Source organism: Electrophorus electricus, chromosome 15 (assembly GCF_013358815.1).
Source record: "Electrophorus electricus isolate fEleEle1 chromosome 15, fEleEle1.pri, whole genome shotgun sequence".
Lineage (NCBI taxonomy): Eukaryota > Metazoa > Chordata > Actinopteri > Gymnotiformes > Gymnotidae > Electrophorus > Electrophorus electricus.
In genome coordinates this window covers 13108281-13129317 of record NC_049549.1, presented here as the reverse complement: position 1 = coordinate 13129317, position 21037 = coordinate 13108281, and the positions used below count along the sequence as shown (strand labels likewise).

General features: G+C 41.8%; 1 protein-coding gene across 1 annotated transcript; it reads right to left on the bottom strand.

The window, feature by feature from the left end:
- Positions 1–996: 996 nt before the first annotated feature.
- si:ch211-137a8.2 (uncharacterized protein LOC777613 homolog) lies at positions 997–20576 on the bottom strand. Its single transcript, XM_035534275.1, has 13 exons — positions 20533–20576; positions 10323–10613; positions 9960–10110; positions 9193–9375; positions 8711–8848; positions 8400–8594; positions 6979–7204; positions 6588–6697; positions 5758–5809; positions 5043–5203; positions 3965–4141; positions 3534–3598; positions 997–2698 (listed from the first exon to the last, which is right to left on the bottom strand). The coding sequence occupies exons 2-13, from the start codon at positions 10589–10591 to the stop codon at positions 2461–2463; spliced, it is 1965 nt and encodes a 654-aa protein (XP_035390168.1). The 5' UTR covers positions 10592–10613; positions 20533–20576; the 3' UTR covers positions 997–2460.
- Positions 20577–21037: the final 461 nt, after the last annotated feature.

Sequence of the window (21037 nt, the reverse complement as noted above, 5' to 3'; positions counted from 1 at the left end):
CACAGGCAGAATGATCATTAATCCAGAGTAACGATATCGATACTGAGTTAGTGATACTGCATAACCCAAAGTCAGGTTGTATCTGAGTTAGTGATACTGCATAATCCAAGTCAAATTGTATGTTTTTTTTTCTTTTTTTCTTGGCTTTCTATTAGACGGTCACTCTAGCAGTTTGTCTAGTCATCTATGCCAACCAGAATAATAAAATGCATCTTTAATCCATATTAAAAGTAAGGTTACAAAGTTGGTGTTGCTTCACTAAACTGTTGTTCATTGATTATGAACTGATTGCTTTGCATTGCTATGCCTTGAATGGAAGACTTTGGATCCATTTTATACAGTCTTGTGTGTTACCCTTCACAATATACTATATATTGTCCAGTCTTATAAAACAGTATCTGCAACTGCTTGTGGTCCAATTTGGTAATATGAAAAAGTGTAGTGCAGTTAAGCACAGACATGGCACACAATCAGGGGCACTCAAAAACCCCAGGAACATTTACAAAAGCCTGTGTCCTTTTTTTTTTCTTTCTTTTTTTTAAAATAAAAAACTGAAAGTGCTCCTCCACATTCTTCTCCAATTGTTTTTGCCCTCTAGAGTAGATGCCAGAATTTATTTGCTCAGTTTATAGCCTCTTGGCTGGCTGTTTCAAATACTTAGTGGGTGTGAGGCTGAACTACACAGCTTTTTTCCTTCCTCCTAGTTTTTGTACAAGTCTCTCACAGTTGCTCAGTTCAACTCCAAGTACTCTGAATGGATAGCTGAGGGGTTGAAAGGCCATCTGCAAATTCTTTCAGCTAAGAACATTTGAGCGCTAATTGAATTTGAAATGTTCTTGGGCATTTTCTCCAGCAGTGGCACAAAACCCTCATTCAGTGTGTCCACTAAACCAGATACAAAAGGACGGACACTGACCATATCTACCCAATGAGAAATCACACAGTACAACATTTTACTCACAGTCCGAACAAGTTAAAAACGTCTACAGCCAAGCACTTGTTTAACACATTTATTTTATTGGAAAAGCAGTAAAACAGTGCAAAAAAAAAATCTGTCCTTCATGCATATATTCTTTGCTACATGACCTCTGTACTGAACGTTTTTTTTTGTAAACGCAATGCAGAATCCCCATAAAATTCCCTCCGTCATATTTTTTACACTGTGGTATAACAATAAAGTGATTCTTTGTGACCTGGTTCAAGGCTGCTACCATAACACATACTGTGGAAAGGCCTAAGGCTGTGTGTACACATCCAATCCGGTCTGACACTGCTCATTTTTCTCTTGAAGAAATCTAAACACAAAAATCCGATCTTTTCAATGCCAGTTTGAACCTCATTCATGATTCGCAACATATGCTAACGAGATGAGAGCTTATCCAAACCAACATTCACTCAAGTGCACGAGGTTAAAAACACAGACATGGAAAAATGAATATGATTTGAGGTTCCAATTAAATGTGGCATTAAGCCTCAAACAGTAGTACAGTCTACATTGTGTGCATCTGTACTTACAAACGTGTGTGCACACAGACACAGCAAGCGGTCAGTTGTACCTCTTGCCAAATATAGGTGGGGGAATCACACTTGAGGCAATCATTCTTTAACCAAATCTGTGTACATCATACAGGCACATTATTTGATCCAGGCACTTTCCCCCCCACCATTATAGAATTCTGGATTTTTTCTCTACTATGGAATGCATGATATCCATACATAGATTGAGCTTCTTAACAGTAAATATGTCCCAAATATGTCCATTTTGAAATGAATGAATTCACCAACTGAGCAGGTTTTGAGCTAATGAAATCTGCTCATAAACAGGCTTCCCATGTTTTCCACCATCTTTCTCTTCTAAATACAGACCCAAACAGTGAAACATTCTTCAGAAAATGTCAGCATGTTGCTTATGAGAGAAATTTAGCTCCCAGTCAGATGTTACAGTCCAAGACTATTTACTGGCAGCACAGTTTGAAGGTTTGTTTAAAAACCTGCCCTGTATAACAACTCATAATATAGGCTACATTTGAATAAAAATATACATTTTATTTTGCTTCTTAACATTAATTCTGAAGTCTGAAGTTACATTCTTCTCTACACAGGGTATTCTCTTTAATGTATAAAGTTGGTTAAAAGGTTAACAAGGTGCTGTTTTGAATGGACTTGAAATGCCAGTGTGATAAATCAATATTTGGTTCAATTAAATGTCTGCACTATCCAAGGACACTCTTGGGACCCATGTCTTGTGTACTAAGCACAATCAATGGCTCAAACAGTCCAACCATATTTACAATGCCATTTGGTAGACATGGCCTAAGGAACAGACCACTAACAGTAACGGCATATAGGTTAAAAAAAAAAAAAAAAAAAAAAGGCCCCCCTCTCCATCTTGTGGTCCGAGTGCTCCCTGTTATTATGATCAAAAGCCGTTGTCTTTGGAGGGCTGTGCCTGTGCCACCCTCAGGTTGGAGGAGGGCCGTTGACATACCGCAGGGCTAGGTGGAAAGAACGTGCCAGGGTGTTGGCGCGGTGGCACTGGTTGTCCTGCAGCACAGTGGGGGGTAAGATCACTATAACCAGCAGCAGGGCTAGGAGAATGTAGAGCAGAGCTGGGGCCCCAACAACCTCCATGAGTCGCATGGGCCTTAGAGGCCAGGATCTGCAAGGGCCTACAAAATGCTCCTGTCCACTAGGGGCACTGCACAAAGGGAGAGACAACTTAAGCCATAAAAGAGGAGGATTCCAATATTTCTAAATGTTGTCAGCAACAAAAATTATACAAAAGAACTTTAAAATATGGCTTTCAGATGATGCGCTCAACTGAGAATATAAAAAGAAAAAGTAAGCAGTTATTTTGCCACTGCATCACTTATGAAAAGATCTGGGCCTTCATTATTTTTTAGCTTTCAGATGACATTTCTTTAAGGACTGCCAAACCACTTCGAATTAAGTTGTCTGGCTGTCTTTAAAGAACTTTTATTTTTTCAATTAAGTGGCTAATAGATGTCATAACTTTGTATTAAAATTTATATGTGAAGCAAATTGGATTCATTGGTCAAGAATACCATGAAACTTCACTTTATCAAATGATTCTAATGATTTGATTTGATTTCGTCTCCCCAAAACAGCTGAAAAGTGCCTTTTTAGAAGCACTAATAACTTTGCAATTAAATCTGAATATAAAATGAGCTTCAGTCTCAAATATAAACTCAAATGTTGAATTTAATGTTTGGGAAGTTGCTACAATTCACAGTACAATCAACTTTAATCTTTCTTAATGTCCTTCTTTTTGAAAATGAGAAGCATGTGCTTCATGAAAAATGAGAAACACATGCACTTGCCAAATAGCCTCAACAGTGTAGTGAGGACATAACCATTCCAATTAAAATCACAACAAAAACAATAATCCAGTTCACCAAAAGTGCAGATTTAAAATGTAAAAGGAGCATACTAAATAAATAACAGACTACCAAGACCAAAATCACCAACTGATGTGCAATTCACTGAGATCTAGTACTAAAACGTTCTCTCACCAGCATATCTTAGTTGGGTTGCAGCCTTCCACCAAGCCACTGGAGCACGGTGTCTCCTTCAGACACTAGTGAAAGTGAGAGACAAGATCGCAATGGCAGGAGATTAGCAAAGAACCCCACGGGGATTCTGGTGTTTATGAGCAATTTGCAATCAGAAAACATTACGAGCGTAATTATATACAAGCAGTTTAGAGGTGCAAAGTACATCATAAAATCAACTGCACTAAATGAAAGGACTCAAATGTGCCACACTCCACTACCCATATCTTTAATTCTAAATTCTCAGGTGACTGCAAAAAGCATTAGAGAATCTGTGATGACCTACAGTGTTATTGCAGACTGGTTGGGTGAGGTTACCAGGTTCAGTAACACAGGGGATAAATAACCTGCATGAGGGTGGGGTTTGGTGTGTGCATGAGGGAAAAATACACCTGTGGGCTTGTGCGCCATTTGCTGGTGTGTGGTTGAGGATCATATGACAGGGCGGTGCCCATGTTTTGAGCTTGTGGTGAGCAAGAATGCCTCACGAGCATGTTCCCAAGATACTTGGCTTCACCCGTCTCTGCCTCCTCCAAAGAGGATGGTGATGAAGAAAAACTCAAACACTGCTGACCAAGACAAATAACAAAATGCTCGTGAGACCAGGGTTCCTAGAGCTGGCCAACACCGTGCAACAGCATGTGGTGAACAGCAGTAAACCAACAGAGCTTCCATTGTGTTTTCTCCAATTACTTGCCCTCATACACAAGCACATGTCCTCTCATAGCACCTATGGATTCCCTACCACTTACCCCCCTCTCCTGCATACTCCTGGTCCACTGCTGCGCGTATCTTAATATTTGTGCTCACAATGAAAGCAGCTGTGAAAGGGCTGGTTAGTGCTGCAGCTCCCATTTCCAGCCATGTAAAGCTGCCAATTAACCACCAGTGCTGAGAAATTACTAGAGCCTCTTTGAAATGGAAATGGTTTCCCTTTTCAGCCTGGATGTTTTTCCAGGGCTTCTACAGGCAAAATCTCAATTCTTTTTCCTGCAGTGAACACACTGCTTTTAAAACATGGCTTCTGCCATTAAATGAAAAGGTTTTATAAAAGGTTTCTGAACAAGCTGACATGGCACGCGCGACTCTGATGAGTCACTGTGAGATGTGTTCTGGAGGAAGAAGAGAAGAGTGGAGAGCGTGTGGAGACGTGGGGCAGAGCACCACTCCCATGACATCATGCTTGTACACTGTAATGTGATTTGAGGAGAAAGGCACCGTTTCTCCACTGCACATCCAGACTATCATCCACACTGCAGCAACTGGGAACATATCGCTGTGCTGAGGCTAAATTAACAATTTAAGATAATCAAACCTCAAAGCATGCATAATCTCAGCAGTGGCTCTGGTGTACTGGGGAGAAAGTTGTTCATATATAAATCTGATCACGTCATACAAAACATCTAAACGGTCATGTCAAGTTGGGGAAGATGTCCAATATAAATTCAGTGTGAAGTGCATGGGCAGTACCTGTGAAGTACACTCTGTCTGTACACCTTTGGAGCAAAGCTGGTGGGACTGTCCCAGCCAGGCACTGATGCGGTCAGGGTCAAAGCTGACAAGCTCATGGGAGTGAGAGCCTGGGGTGGAGGTCTTCCAAAGACTTGCATGCTGTGGCCCATTAGCGTCTGCTGGGACAAACCAACGTACAGGATGTGGAACTCCGCTAAATTTGCGGCGTGTGATTAGTTCTATAAATAGCTAATCCTGGACTATATCTTCATGATATGGAACTCTTAAGCTATAAGAGGATGTAGAAAAAATTTAAATAGGAGTAATTTGAATCCAACATAGAAGTCTGGTACGCATGGGGTTTGCCAAGAGCTACGATGAACCACTTTTGTTAGATTTTAGGATTAGAGTTATTGGAAGAACAGTCATGACAAGGGCAGCCAATAACACACAGATGTCTCACAATGATCACATCTTTAAGATGGTGGTAGTTCAGTGGTAGGTCAGTAGTTAAGGTACTCAACCAGTAATCAGAAGGTTGCCAGTTCAAGCCCCACCTGCCAAGTTGCCACTGTTGGGACCCTGACCATTAAGCCTCAATTGCTTAAGTTGTCATAATTGTAAGCTGCTTTGGATAATAACATTTATTGCATTTAGCTGATGTTAAGTCATGATGAGCAGTGCCTTTACTGGCATCATTTCTGTAGTGACCAATCATAGCATTTGGTTTTACCTGACTGTGGAGTCTGGGGTGGAGTCATGCCCTCTAAACTCTTCTGTGTGAGCTAGGGGGAGAAAAAGCCAATCACAGTTCAGCCTTTTCAACTGAAAAATGTTTAAACAAAATTCACAGCTTTTTAGTGCAGCAGATTTAAAGCTTCATTTTTTTTTACAGTGTCATTCGACATTGCTGATGACCCTGAATCTCAATTTGCTCTAAATGAGAGGCCTAATAGTCAGTCAGCAGATGAAACTGATGTTTATAAATTGTCATTTGTAAACAAAGCTATCAGAACTGAATAAAGAAATGCATCAAGAGTGTAAACTTACATTGTTTACATCACATAGTGGCACTATGAGGGCCAACTACACAGAACTATTCTTATAACAGATTAACTGTATACAAACTGAAGTATTTCATAAGAATTATGCATTTGGAGCAGATGGAGGTCAGGATTGTATTACACATTAATTTTTCATTCCAACTGACGCCCATATACACCACCATTGGAAGGCAGAGAGCCATAATGTTTATAGGAGATGCATACAGTCAGATGCACAAATAAAGCACATGCCGCTCATATTGAACTTGTTTCACTGTATATTAAAATAAAGAAATAAATTCAAAGCATGTACCCACCCTCAACTTTGCATAGCAATTGTGTTTATCTCCTGGAAAATATATGCACATTATGTCCTTACACATTAACATTTCATTATTTAATATATGCGCAACTAAACTGCAGCTACACTGCACACAATGTAAATGGGAGCTGGCTGAGGACAGTGGATGCATGTGTGGCCCAGCTGTCGGTCAGGAGCTGGGGCAGGCGTGAGACTCACCGGATGCTGGCCACATGCTCCAGTGGGGACTGGCTGTGGGGCCACGGGGACCAGGGGGCCTCTCCTCCCCAGACAATCTTTGGCAAGCAGCTCTACTGTGCCGTGGACACCTTATAAGAAAGGAAAACCACTAATGCCCAATGAGGTTTGCCGCTCATTTAGGTGATCATAAAACTGAAGGATTATACAGCTGAGCAAGGAATAGATTATGGTGGCAAAAAAGGTTTGTGAACTGAACTAACAAAATGACAGAATAATACATTAGGGGTTCATATAATTAACTTAAAGTATTTGTTCAGTACATAAGTACAAACCATAAAAAATTTTGAATCACTAATTTGGGGATGTTATATACTGTGTATTTTAACACAAAAAAATGGCTAGCACCCACCTGCTCCAGCATTGTAGTAGGAGGAGTCTGTGTCGTCGTGGGAGACGGAGCCTCCGATGTCGACCATCGGGTCCCACTCCAGGACCAGGTGCTCATGGCAGAGCGGCAGGGGGGTGCCAGGGGCTGCTGAAGGGGCCGTGCCACACTCCATGAGTCCCTCCTCCTCCAGCACGCTCTCGGAGGGACAGCCTGAGTCTGGACACAGAGACCAGTCATCCTCAAACACCTAGGAAAAGACAGACTCGTCAGTTCATGGGGGATGTTCAGTGAACATGTTTGAAAAGCTGTTTCAAGCAATATGATTTGCAATAGTTAAGCACTGGAATCAAGAAGCTGGTTACACCTAGGAAGTGCGGTACATCTACTCAAGATATCTTGAGATCTGTGAAGAAAACTCAAGACCCTTGGTTACAATATATAATAATAACTGAGTCAAGGCCATAAAAATCATAAAACTATTTAATACTTGTGTTAAGCCCCCCCCATCAAGCACATTAGAAATGAAAGGCTGAACTGGACAGCTGTTAGATAACTCTTTGAGGATGGATAATCTAGCATCATGAGGCTTCATTCTGAATTTATAACTCTATTATTTATGCTATGGTAATAGGATCTTAGAAGCCAACATTTAGAAGAGTTAAAACCAAATCATCGTTTTATCTGGCTAAACTATCACTCAAACCCAGAACACTCAAATACCAATCCACCCATCAAAATCAATGACCAGGTGACTTCCTCTAAGCATTTATCTTCTTTGTGATTTTTTTTGGCACTCCACTATTTAGGGAACATGAATTCTCCCATGCAGAATCTAGAAGGTGGTGGGAAACACAGTGCTAATTCAGTACTTAATATCCAGTCTTTGACTTCCTAACCTTTTCATGCTTGCTGTATAATAAGCACCGATACAGCCCATTTTCAGAGCCTGCATAGACAATGGCTCACACAGAGAACTCGCTCACATGGACAGTACATGTATTGTGCACATGCTGCTTAGCTACAAGGAAACTATTTGAACTATTTTAGAGGCACATTCATGAGTTCTCATCAACTGTACTTCAGAAAGATTGCCACGATATACTGGTGTAATGCTTACTTGGAAGATTACAATAAAAGTTGATGGAGCACAGTTATAGAGCCCAATCTTTAGAAATACAGTGTGCACACTACGCGATAAAATTGTATACCATCCATAGGTTTATATAGTCAAAGAAGTCACTGATTGATAATTTAAAAATGCTCTTTACATGGCCTTAAGGTGTTAACACCGTAAATCCATACACTTGGGTTCAGCCGAGTCAGAGCCAAGGTTAGAGTTTCACCATGATGTTTTAATGGTGTCTGATGTTTCAACACAACTTTTAAGATGAATTGCTGTGTGTCTGTGTGTGCCTGAGAAAGAGAGAGAGAAAAAAATTCACCAATCTCATGCTGAGCAGGCGTGTGTGAAGGCGTCCCAGACTCTGGAAGACACGGCCGCAGTAGAGAAGCAGCTCCTGAAGCTGGCCCTCAATGACCTGCGCGTCAGCCGGCTCACTCCTCTGGATCAACGCCTCACCTCTCTGGAGAAGTGCGTTCAGACGGCCGGCGCTCTCAGCCACGGCCTGCTGGAAGCCCTGGCATACCCAAGCACACCCCCACACCACCCGAGATGAATCTGAAATATTCATTTACTGTCTTACACCAAAGCATCTGATGAATCTCATGAGCCAGGTGAAAAATTAATGCCTACCTGAAGTTGCTGCATCTTGGCGCATGTATCCCGCTCGGAGAAGTGCTCCACCTCAGTCAGCCGCAGGTCCATGTCGGCCAGCCATACGGCCACCTCCTCCTGCTGCCTCTCGAAGTCTTCACGCTGAAGCACAAAGTGCTGCAGGAGACAAAAGGTATGCAGAGAGGAACAGCAGGACTCTTTCAGACTCCCTATACCCTCTCACGCCATGTTATAGCGAGTATTTTTGTGGATGTGGCCATGGAGGCTGCAGAACAAAAACATATAACTGGACAAATTTTTCCACTGGACCCAGGGCAGGGACAGAGTAATGAGATCATTAACTGCAAATGGTGCTCAGTCTTAGGAAGGCATGCCCAAGTTAGGCTAAGATTAGGCTATTTTACTTCTGCTGTGGGTGAAATGATAGAAATAAGTTGTGCATGTGCTGCCAGGCAGGATAGAAGTTAAAGTTGCCAGCATTTAAAGTTGCCAGCATTTACCTTCAGCCGACGGCACACGGAGTCCACCGTGGCACTGAGCTGGTCCCACCGCTGTCCGCATTCTTTTGTCATCTCCACCAGCCGCCTCCTCATGGTGCCTGTGAACAGCCCCAATAGCACGCGACTCCTCTGACCCAGGCTGTCCAACTGGGCCAGTCGTAGGCTGGCCTCGGCACGGAGACCCTGGGAACGCAAAAGGTAAAGCAGTCAGCCTTTGGGTTCAGTGGCACCAGAACAGCCTTCTGGCCCATGTTCCCACACTGGAGGCAAATAGGAAAGTTAGATGACACCAGTATGTAAGTGTGGGTTTGAATGACTTGGTCAGAATCACAGAGGAAGGTGCCAGAAAGCCCCGATGGACTGTACTGCGTGGCACTGCTCAGGAGATGTGCCAAGGAGCTCCATTACCTTTTGGTATCATTTTATCCAGCTGGAACGGTTCCCAGGATTCCAGACCATCTTAATAGATATGCTGTTTACATGTGTAAGGACGCATGTTTGTGCACATGTACCATTTATTGCAGTGTCAAAACAAGTGCCAGCATTCTCTCACCAGGGAAAGACAAAAGACAAAGAAGAGTGACCGAATTGGTCTGGGGTGCCTTATATAAAAAGGAGTGAAGAATAAAATGATGCTTTGGGGGAGGACTATTTGAAAGTGAGCTTTTTATATATTGCAGCAAACAGAATAGAAAGTGAGCTTTTTATATATGGCAGCAAATAGAATCAAAGAAACAGCCTGAGAGAGGGTTAGTGTAACATTTCACCTCAAACTTCTGCAGCTCCTCTTTCGCTGTGATGTAGAGCACATGGCTGGAATTTGGGCAGGCAGCCAATTTCTCTGCCAGCCGGAGCCAGTCATCTAAGCAAGAGTGTTCCTTCATGAACTCATGCCAGAGCACCCACCTTCGCTCCAGCCTGATGGACAGGTACACAGACCAATGAGATAGCCAAAGCAAAGCTATGGACATGCACATCATACATAGAATAAGGAGTGCCAGTGCTTTGCCACTAAACATCAAGAATCCAATCTTGCACACATGATCACCTACCCACACATGCAAGCTGATGACTTAAAATATGTAGTCTATGCATAGCACACTTCTCTCATGCAACTGCAAGTTACTCACTGCACACAGCCTTCAAGAAAGAAGGTATCATCTTGGCTCAAGTTTGCCAGCGACAGCAAGTCTTTGGAGGCCTCTTTCCCATCATCCAGTGCGATATGATCTGTTTCTGAAGGGAACGTTTCAGCAGGGTGCAGGCACAAGCCACTATGAGCTTGAGCGCTCATGTGAGCAACACACGTTGGCTTTTCATCTCCCTCTGCTTCGCTTCCTGTGGGGTAAGCTTGTGGGTTTCCATGATGACTAGAACTGTGTGCTGTCTCCCTCAGCATGCTAGTAATCACCAAGCGTCACCTGTTGGCCAGAGCACAGCTGTATAAGGAGGTGCCTCATTAGGAACCAACGCAGTGTGTTGAGAAATGGTGCGACTGCATTCTCTGGGAAAAAAGTACTCTGAAGTAAAATGCAACATTTTGAACTGCAGTTGCATGTGCTTCTATACAGAACCCCCATGACCTCTTTAACGTGACTAACCTAGTTGCCAAGTGTTAAAGCATTCTTGATTTTTTGAGTAGGGAAGCAAGTTACAGACTAGACCTGAATGACTCCCTCTGGGGCTATTGGGAGTGCCAGTTCAATTTCTTCAACTCCTTTTCTACTGTCAGGCTTAATGTGTACATTGGGGTGCATCTGAGATGCATATTATAGACATCATCGGGCTTATGGCAGAGCATCCATCAGCCTCTGTCAATACAAATTTCACTAATACACTAGGAAGCCACTCATCCTCTGGTAGTTAAATGTTTCTTCTGGCTTTACAACTGGTTACAAGCTCAAAAGGTTTCCATAAAACATACCATATACATCAGTGCAGACCCATAAGGCAAATACCTATTTCCTGAAAATATTCACAAGACTGCAAAGTAAGCAGCTTGTACCATAGGAACATTTTAATGCTCAAAGTTGATCTTTGATGGCTGAGGCAAATCTCACATGTCATTTAAGCAATGGTTGTCACAGTTGTTCTACTCAATTTCCATAAGAGAAAGAACACTGGACAAAACGGGATACAACAATACTGAGAATTGTTTGAGAAACATTAGACTGGGCAAATCAGTTTTGTTTCTTGATCAATAATCATTGATTTTCAATAATAAATTATTTTCTGCTAATGGAACAGCTGCAGTATAATGCAATATACAGCAATCTATAAAGTTAGAGCTCTATAGTCTTGTCTGAAGTTGTAGGCTGCTCTACAAACACATGCAGCTAACTAGCTAGTATTTAATTAACCTGGACTGGCACATAAATGTCTTCCTTACATAAAAATAATGTTATATATAAATAAATAAGCATAAAATCACAATTTGAGACAACTATTATTTTGAATAGACAAATAATGTCAAAGTTAGTTGACAACTGAGCGGTAACTTTACTGTTACAGTCAACTGATTACATTATGTCAGCTAGCTAGCTACCTAACTAACTGTTATGTCCACCTGTGTGTGTTGCTGTTGCTGGTGTTTTGATTTGTTTCTGCTTTTTGCTATTGTGATTGCTTGGACTTGTGTATATGACTGAATTCTCCCCTTGATTTATGGTTTGCTTTGTCCCTTATTGGTTTGGTTGCTGGTTAATACATGTCTCTCGTATCTTGTATATATTGTCCTGTATGCAGTAGTCGCACACTCGTGGTAGGGCGTGGTTGCCATTTTGTTTGGGTGTGGACTCTGTTTATACCAGTATAGTCAGTGTAGTCATTGTATGTTTCTTTTTGTAAGCTTAGTCACTTGTCTTTTTGTTTCGAGTGCGATATTGCTTGTCGTGTTGGTCTGGGCAACACAAAGCTATTGCACCAGTTTCTTGTATATTTCTGTATCTGAACACCAAAACTTGTAAAAACAATTGACCTTTGCCGTCAACCTGTTTGTCTGGTTTGCATTCCATTATTCATTGTTACTGCTGTTTCACTCAACTCCCATGTTACAGCCTCCCAGACTAGACATGGTCATAACATAACAAATGAACATTAATATCATGATCATCAATAACCATTCACTGTTCAACACATTTCTTTACATTCAGTCCAGTGGTGTAGCTTTAAGTGATCAAGAAGAAAGTGGTGGCAAGAAAGTTACCACTTCCTGTAGGGGTGTTAGACCTTTTAGAATCTTTTTGAAAAGTTATCAGTAAGTTGCAAGCTAGCAAGCCATTACATTTCCATTTTGAGTTAGACTTACTGATAAATCTGGACTTTTCTGAAAAGATTCTAAAAAGCCTAAGACTGCAAAACGTTCGTAGTCTTTGACTACATTCTACAATTATTAAAGTAGCTTTCGACTTAAAAAAAAAACAAAAACAACCACCACAAAATGGACCTCGAAATTGCCAGCCAATAATCAATATATCTAAAGTTACCTATTGTTAGCTAGCTAGCTAGTTAGTTAAGGCAGTGAAACACCAGGCCAGCCTTTTGGTGTTCAGTCTTTTAAAAACTTTTAAAATGCATTTTATGTGAATGCATTTGGCAAATATGAGCACAAGGTGTGACTGCTGAGATATCAGTTTAAACTCAAGAGCCATGTCAGTTTATGTTTTTGTTTTTTTTTGTTTGATCAAGAGAAAAAGCTGTGTGGCAGACAACTTAATCTTCAATTTCTTTCTATCATTTCTGCCTTGCAGAAACAACAGAGATAATAAAGATCTTTTTATCTGATTTTCTTTTCCTACAGTAATAAGAAATCCTCCCCTCCCTGCTATAGCTCAAGACAGTCAATCTAAAACTTGTGTGCACAAAAATCACTTGTACTGTGGTTGGATAAGCAGTCAGTGTTTACACGACAGGGCTTCATGCAAAATCTCATGCAAAATCTCAGACACCTTAGATGCAAAAAAGTGTTCTTGGCTCTGGGGTAGAGGTTCAGCCATCAGAGCCCATAAATTATCTTTATACCAGTTACCCAAAGGAGTTATTAGACTGCCACCCCATCCATGGCAGGGGTAAAAGCTAAATAGATTTTCTTTGCTCTTGCACATCCGAAAATTGTCTGACAGAGCAAGGTCAGCTGTCGGGGGGTGGGGGGGCCTTGCCTTTGTCAGTCAAAAGTGATGTGTTATGAGCCTGGGGCTAAGAACTCACAACCAACCCTGCAGCAAGCATGTCACACCCCATGCTGAAATAAGAGCGGATCAAGTCTGGATTTATAAAAAGACTATAGTCTTCCATCCCCACTTGGAGAGAATGGTCCTGTCAAACTTTCAACTCCCAACCAGTCGATAACTCCATAAGATCATAATTTTCCTCCGGCCTTGCCTTTCAGCCCAACAGCCTGTGGTTCAGGTATACTGGGGCCTGTGGCTCTGTTGAAATGACTGCCATTTCTCAGGGTGTGGAGGTGCAGCTGTTCTGCAAGCTTCTCCCAGCGGAGAACATTAAGGTAGTGAGCTGGGTCCTGAGGCACTGAAGCTGAAAATCGAAGGCAGTGGTATTGCTTTCCTGGATGTGTGGAAAACGTTGCTCATGCCTGAGAGTGAAATCAAGTGTGAATGTGACTCGTCCACACGTCATTCCTAAACTCTGCAGCAGGGCTCGAACTGATACAGAGCCGTTTGGCTCTTACATTGCCTACGTTTTGCTGGCGACCAACTGACACATCCTTTGGGCAACAGCTCCAGCAAGGCACCACCCTTACGATAGCAACAGGTGTGTTGTTGCAAAATGGCCGCAGGCAGAAGCAAAGAGGGACTCTTTGGTGCCGCCACTTCCTAATCTGTGCTCAATAGACCTTCATTCCCACATTCACAAAAGTCCATCTTAAGTTTCAGATCAGGCTGTTCTTACACAACCAAAAAAGAAACTTCCAGCCCCCGGTGATACTTCTGCTGGCATATCCTCGCAAAAAATGCTTCTCAAAGTTCTCAAATGTATAACCACAAATATACTATAATCAATTAATCAATCAACAAAACAAAGAGGAAGAATGTCTTAATTACTATTTGTAGTGTCTATTCCTTAGTATATTAATGGTAAACAGTGCACAGGCTTCTGCGATTGCTCTCATGGCAACAAAAGTCATCAAATAAAGTCAACAATCAATACATATAGAGCGTCAGACAGGATGTAGTGGTCAAACATCAGGGATACCTTGTCTACCCATAATCTCATTCAGTCACTGTTGGGAGTTTGAATTTGCTTAGGCAAAGCAGGTGCATCTGGGTACTTTTCCAAAACATGGCCCGCATTTGAATGAAGCCAAGATGAATAAACAGTCAAACTGCTGTCTGTGATGGAAAGAAAAAAAAATCTCGCCTTGGACATAAAGGTGAGGCTGGGATGACTCTGACTTCCCTTGGCAGGACAAATGAAAAATAATGACAGGCTCGGCATGTCAACAAATCGCTCTGTGGCTCTTACTTTTGTTTTATGGCCTGGCACCAGCTAGCTTTGCTCCATAACCACACTATCACAGCATTTAAACACACTTATACACGAGAATCTCTCACAGGGAACATCACTACTGCTTCTGAACAGCATACCAAAAAATGGCCCAATTACTCTGACATTAACAGAACCTCATAACACATGAGCATAAAGTGGCTATTCAGTGGCCAAAGACCAATGCACCAGCCACTTTCTTCCATTTTATTGGGAACTCTAAAAGTTTATAAAAACCCAGTCAAAGGTCAAAGCTGTCTGAAAATGCAGATGCTGTTAGTCATAAGCCAGAGTCAATAAACAAAGTCCGAGAGTATATGCAGCAGGCAATCACTGTAACAAAAGCTAAACTTTTTGCCATATTTTATTGAATGATTTGTATATTACAAACCACATATGATACGAACATTTAAAAAAAAAATCATTCCAGTTATACTTGTTGTGGTCTTTTCTTGACAGCATGAGCAAACACTAAAACGTACTGGAGTCCAAAAACAAACAAAAAAGTCAGCTCCTCCCCAAAATCCATTAGGCACGCGCACACAGTTGTAAAGGCATACTCTGCTATGGACCACTACAAGCGACATACTATAAAGCACTCTCTTTTTAACCACATCTGCATAGCCAGACACAGACACACAATACAGCTCTAGAGTACTAACAGAGATGTGGTCAAGGACCTGGAAAAGGTTATCCTGGCACCATTCTCTTACCATCAGCAAAACTAAAGAGAAGGTTGCTTAATTTCAGACAGCAGGTAGAACATTTTGCTCATGTGCATCACTGAAGCTGGTGTGAAAATGGTCAGAAGCTTGAGGGACTGGCCATGTTTTTCCTTTTACAGTCTTAAGTTGGTTGCCAGTGTTATTCTGGGTGGAAGTTTTGTAAAAAAAAAAAAAAAAAAAAAAAAAAAAAAAAAAGAAAGGTCTCACTTCAAAAAGTGCCATTTCAGGAAGACTACCAACATAAATGAAGATTATGGTTACCTTGGGCAATATTTTTCTTCTGCCTTTTGGCAAGAGGTACAAATGCATACAATGCATACCTATAGCCCTAGATTAAAAGGCAAAAAGACACACCTAAAGCACTCTGGAGCACTAGTTCCTATTTCTCCCACCCTTTTCTGACTTTCTAGCTTGTTGCTGGGCTGGATTCCACTGGCAGTTGCTGACATTTTTTGTCTGCTGCAGGACACTGTTTTCACCGGTTCCTAATTACCCAGGAGTGACCATGAAGTCTTATCTGATGTTTGTAGCATCTTATAATACATTAAAAATATGAAGAAAAGCATATAGCAGATAAAATATCTGCTCCACACCTAAAAATGTCCAGATTTAATTTGTAGAAGGGTTTTTAATTGGAGTCTCGCACACAGCCATTATGAGACGACAGTGCTCCTCTGACTCCTGTCTGTGATGGCCAGCAGAGGGGTAGCCACATCTGCATTTCCGGTGATGGGCTCAGAAAGGTGGTGAAGAGGGGGGACCCTACATGCACTCTTTCGCCACATTCACCCGTCTCCCTCTGAGCCCACAGCCCTGCCCTCCCTCCTTGGCCTCTCAGAGACTGCACTCATTGTCTCTTTAGTGCCACAAGCACAAATAGTGAACAAGCGGGCCTTTCTCCGCATCCGGATAGGGAGGGGGGCAATGCCAGGACACCTGATCCTATCCAGGGTGCACACAAAGCTAGAGATGAACCAAACCATCCCCCAACTCAGTCCCCATGGGGAGTGAGCTACGCAGAAGATGATAAGTTTGGAAGAGCAACAAGTAGAGCAAAGCTCATTTCAACTCCTCCTGCCACGTGGGAGTTCCTTAAAATACATCATCTCTGTACAGAAAATGTAGGTCCTACAGTGTCACGATAGACCCCTCAATATCCTGATTGAATGTTTAAACCATTACAGTTAGAACACTAAACAGTCTTCTAAATCCAGCTGAGGATCTCATTAAATCTTAGAGTACCTGTACGCAGAGTTCGGCAAGAAAACTTTAAGAAGAAACGGACCAAACTCTAGAGACAGAGCCTCCAAAATCCTAGAGCAGTTGCAGTGACAGCAGCTATTTGCTTTGCTACCTGTTATCTTGCAACATACAACGTAATTAGTAACCGTATGAAAACTGCCTGCAGACGTTTAAACATCAAACAGAAACTCTGGCAATTACGAGTCCACCTTAACAAGCAGTTGAAATGAAACTGGCGACACCGAAAATGTTTTTTTTTTTGTTACTTCAGTTACAGATAGTCAGTCAAGCACGTTGCGTCTGCTGTACCCCTCAAAATGTGATTTAGTATTTCTAGCCAACTAGATAGTTTGAATGTGGTTCGCTTTTTAAACCATCAAAATAACATGACTGCTAATTTCCCACTAGCTCATTTTTAGGCACTATGAGGAAGACTGGACAAATTCCTCCATAGCATTAAACTACCACAGTAAGGAAATGTATTGAAATCGAGGATACGGTGGAATGCACCTTTGGTAACCAAACAGATCTCGATCAGGTCTTAGAAATTTTGGCGCCCTTTAAGAATACGATTTGTTTCGTTTTATATGAATAGCTGCAGATCAAATGGAACACCGAGCTAGCTCAGATCTGTTAGACTCGTGGCAGGTGTACAGTACATGGTGAATAACCCAGGCACATTCACCTGACGGCTGAGCGTTCACTCAAGGACAGACGGCACGTTTCTTGCCGCACGTCGTCCGTCTGTGACGCGCACGCCGTGTCGTCGTAGCCTGAAGCAAGGGCATTCTCTCATAAGCTTGAGAGCGGGAGAGAGCCACAAACACAACGATCGAGTGTGCGAGGGTTCCTGCGTGTGCCTCTAAAATCAGCGTAAGAATTAGGAGTAAGGAGCTAGTCTAAGGAATCAAATATTGTTGTCATTAATGGAGTTACACAAACGCCCGGGCAGATCACGCTACTCTCGTCGCCTGCAGGCAGATTCACTCTTTCTTTACGAGGAAGGTGTGTATGCGTGCCCCAGACACAGTGCTGTCTCGCATTTCACCAACGTTTTTTTTTTTTAAAAAAACAACGCTCTTCCCAGGAGTCCTGGTAGTTTCATGCAGGTACGCCTGAAACTGGCCAATGATCACAATAAAGCAAGAACTCATTTGAACACTGGATGCCAAACGAAGCAAGAGCATGAACACGACTGAAAGACCAATTAGTTCTGGTGTAGGACAGAACATTCATGAACAGATTCGGTAGTGGGATAAAAACAGGACGGTGCTTTGCGTAGAGCACTTGGAGAATTCCAGGGGGGAAACATTTAATCGGATCACTGATCTCATGTTTTCATAGACTTGAGGGGGAAAATAATTCCACATTAAGTGCATACCAATCGACGAGGATTGTGAACCCCTTACAAGAGGAGAAAAACAATATCTTTACTTAACAGGGCATAATAAGTGGTTTGCTGGGACTGTAATTACTCCACTAGATTTAAATTAGAGGGATGAACTAATTCAATTGTAAATATTTAATCAAATCAATTATAGAGGCGGAAATAGGATGGAATGGAGCGCGCCGCTGCCACTGCTTCTTACAGATTCAATGAAAAACCTTGATGGATTGATGCAGCCGCAGGTAAACAGCTCCATCCTTCTAAGCACGGACATGAGAGAGTGGAGAACACAGGAGATGAACGCGGAGACTGCAAAGGTTTTCATCCTGTCAGTTGAGATGCTTTAAGTACGAAGACGGTCATCCCATTGAAAGGATTTTAACCTGCTGCCGGCAGCCTACTGCACAAGAACGTCCTCATGATGTTCACCGTCATCATGCGAGCAGCCCACGCTAAATGTCCCATAATTCGGCTCAAAGTATCTGCCATTCTTGCTTCCTCCCTCTTAACTGGCGATAGGGCATAGAGATCAGCGCACTGCAAGTACCATTTTCAATGCTGATGAGCTGGGCGAGAACGACTGTTGGAGGATTTGCAGTGCAAAGCACGGTATAATTATATGGATATGAAAATGCCTACGATTTCTCTTTTGCATGCCATAGCTACCCATAAAAAGGCTGCAAGGGTAAATGATATACATGATTTTTTTTTAAACATCAAATAAAAATCACCAAATAAATTTAATTGTTAAGAACTTTAAAAGTAGCCCATCTGACAAAGTAGATGTCAAAAGAGGAGATGAATAATAAAGTGTGTGCATATCCAGATTCATTCTCTGCATGTTTAATAATGGCTGAAAAGGCCTTGATATATGCTCACGGAGAGAGGGCTGAATGCTTCTAAGACTACATGCAATTACTTTCAACACCGACACGGTTGTAATGTTGTTAAATAGAATATCAAAACTTCATTAACATAAAAATAAAAATTATTACATCGCGTTCATCACAGGGTGTTAGGGCATCACATTTCGCTGGGGGATACAAGAGGCCTAAGACAAATGAATATACGAGCAAACACGTAACCGGATGTCTCAACACGCTACTTTAACGAAGAGTCATATAAGTAGGCATCGATCAGGCTTAACAACAACCGAAAACAATGCAGGATCTTTACGTCGTTTAGGAAACGTACAGACGACGCAAACTGCGTACGGTACTGCCTGAACTAAAGCCTGTGAATGTATTAAAATGAATCCTTCGACATCTAAGCTTATGCATGTAGAATAAAAAAATGCACAAACGTCAAGAAACAACTTGTCACTGAAATCGTAGTTTCTTTCGCTGCGAGATATTTCAGCACGAGTACTCTGCAGTTTATATAAATGTGTTACGTTGTCTTATTAAAATTAATATTAGGGCATGAGTGATCACTGCACTTACGTACGTATAGATAGGGCTGACCTCATTCACGTATATCAAGCTTTTGCTTCAGGAAATCCCACAAGGCTTAATTACAAACATGAATTTTAAAAGGCGTAGTTGAACTTTGCAGAAACTTCCACTTTACTGATGTCTGGACAAATCCAAACAGCTCCGAATCACGTACAGGTTAGGAAGCACAAACTTTGGAGTTCCAGGTAAATTGAATTATCACCTGACTCAGGTAGCATGAAACCACGCCTTCAACCCACGTGATTAGCTTCCCCCCCTGACGTCGATATAGCGTTAACACCGAATAAAGCGTCTCATCAATAACATAAACCTCTAGGATTTCTATGCTTAAGTTGGTCTCTGATGTGCTTTTCATTTATTACCCTACATTTGAATAATTTTGCCATGTTTGGCGCGTTGTTTTTCAGTCATACGTTTTATTTCTCCAATTCTATGTTATCACATTAAATTAAGATAATAGAGTTAACTTAACATTTAATAACCCCCATAAAAAGGTCCTCTTGGTTGATTTTATATTCCCATCTAGAATCAACGTGTCATATTAGCGCTTTTTAAATACATATATTTATTGCATACATGGGGATCAACTTGATATTTACACATTAAATGTTTTATTATTTCACAAACTGTACAGAGCAATGAGACTGAAAGTGTATATCATTGGGATATTGGAACCATGGTTCAATATAAGATTTTAACAAGCTATTATTAGCTTGTATGCGGCACGCCTTTGTGGGGAGATGGAATAACTATTAACAGGCAACCTTCCCAAAGACTATGTTTGTTGTCTACAGGGGAACAAAAGCACAAAACTCGGGGGCGTGCTCTGTTGTCTGACAAGCACTTGCTCCAAACATTGCTAGAACACGGAAAGGCAGAGTGACACTATTTAACTCCTTTGATCATAATAGGATAGCGAGAGTGTGCCAACATGCCACTTTCCCTCAAAGATCCCCCAGCCAACTCTCTCTCAGCGTACCCCCCCCCCCCCCCCCGCACACAGACGACCTCCATTTGTTTTCGTTCTTACCAGTGAGAGGAGAGGAACACATATTCTATACGGCGAGAGTTTCCGTTCCTTTCCGATAATTCTCCGCGCATGTCTGAAAGGATTGCTCACAACACACTGTAATTATGCACTGGAGTGGCTTTATTTGCTGTAGCCCATCCCCCTTTCCACACACATACTCTAATTATGTAGAGAAGAGGAGCGTCCAAATTGGCCTGTCTATAAGAACGATAACTAGCACATGTGCCCAGTGAGGTGGAAAGGTGAGCAGGCCACGGACTTCATTACCGGACAGGGAGCAGAGGTGAAGTTCAGGCTCTATTAATCTGATGTGTTGGATAGATCGGTCTGGTTTCCTCCCTCATCTAACATTTATATAACAGTGATATATATAAAATGTTTATAATACCCACTTCCACATAAATGTCTCATGGTCCTTTATAGTCATCTGATGCCTCCATCTGGGTCAGGGCCCCGTTTCCCTGAATGATAAGGTAGAATACATACAGGCTTGTGGTTAGATTGG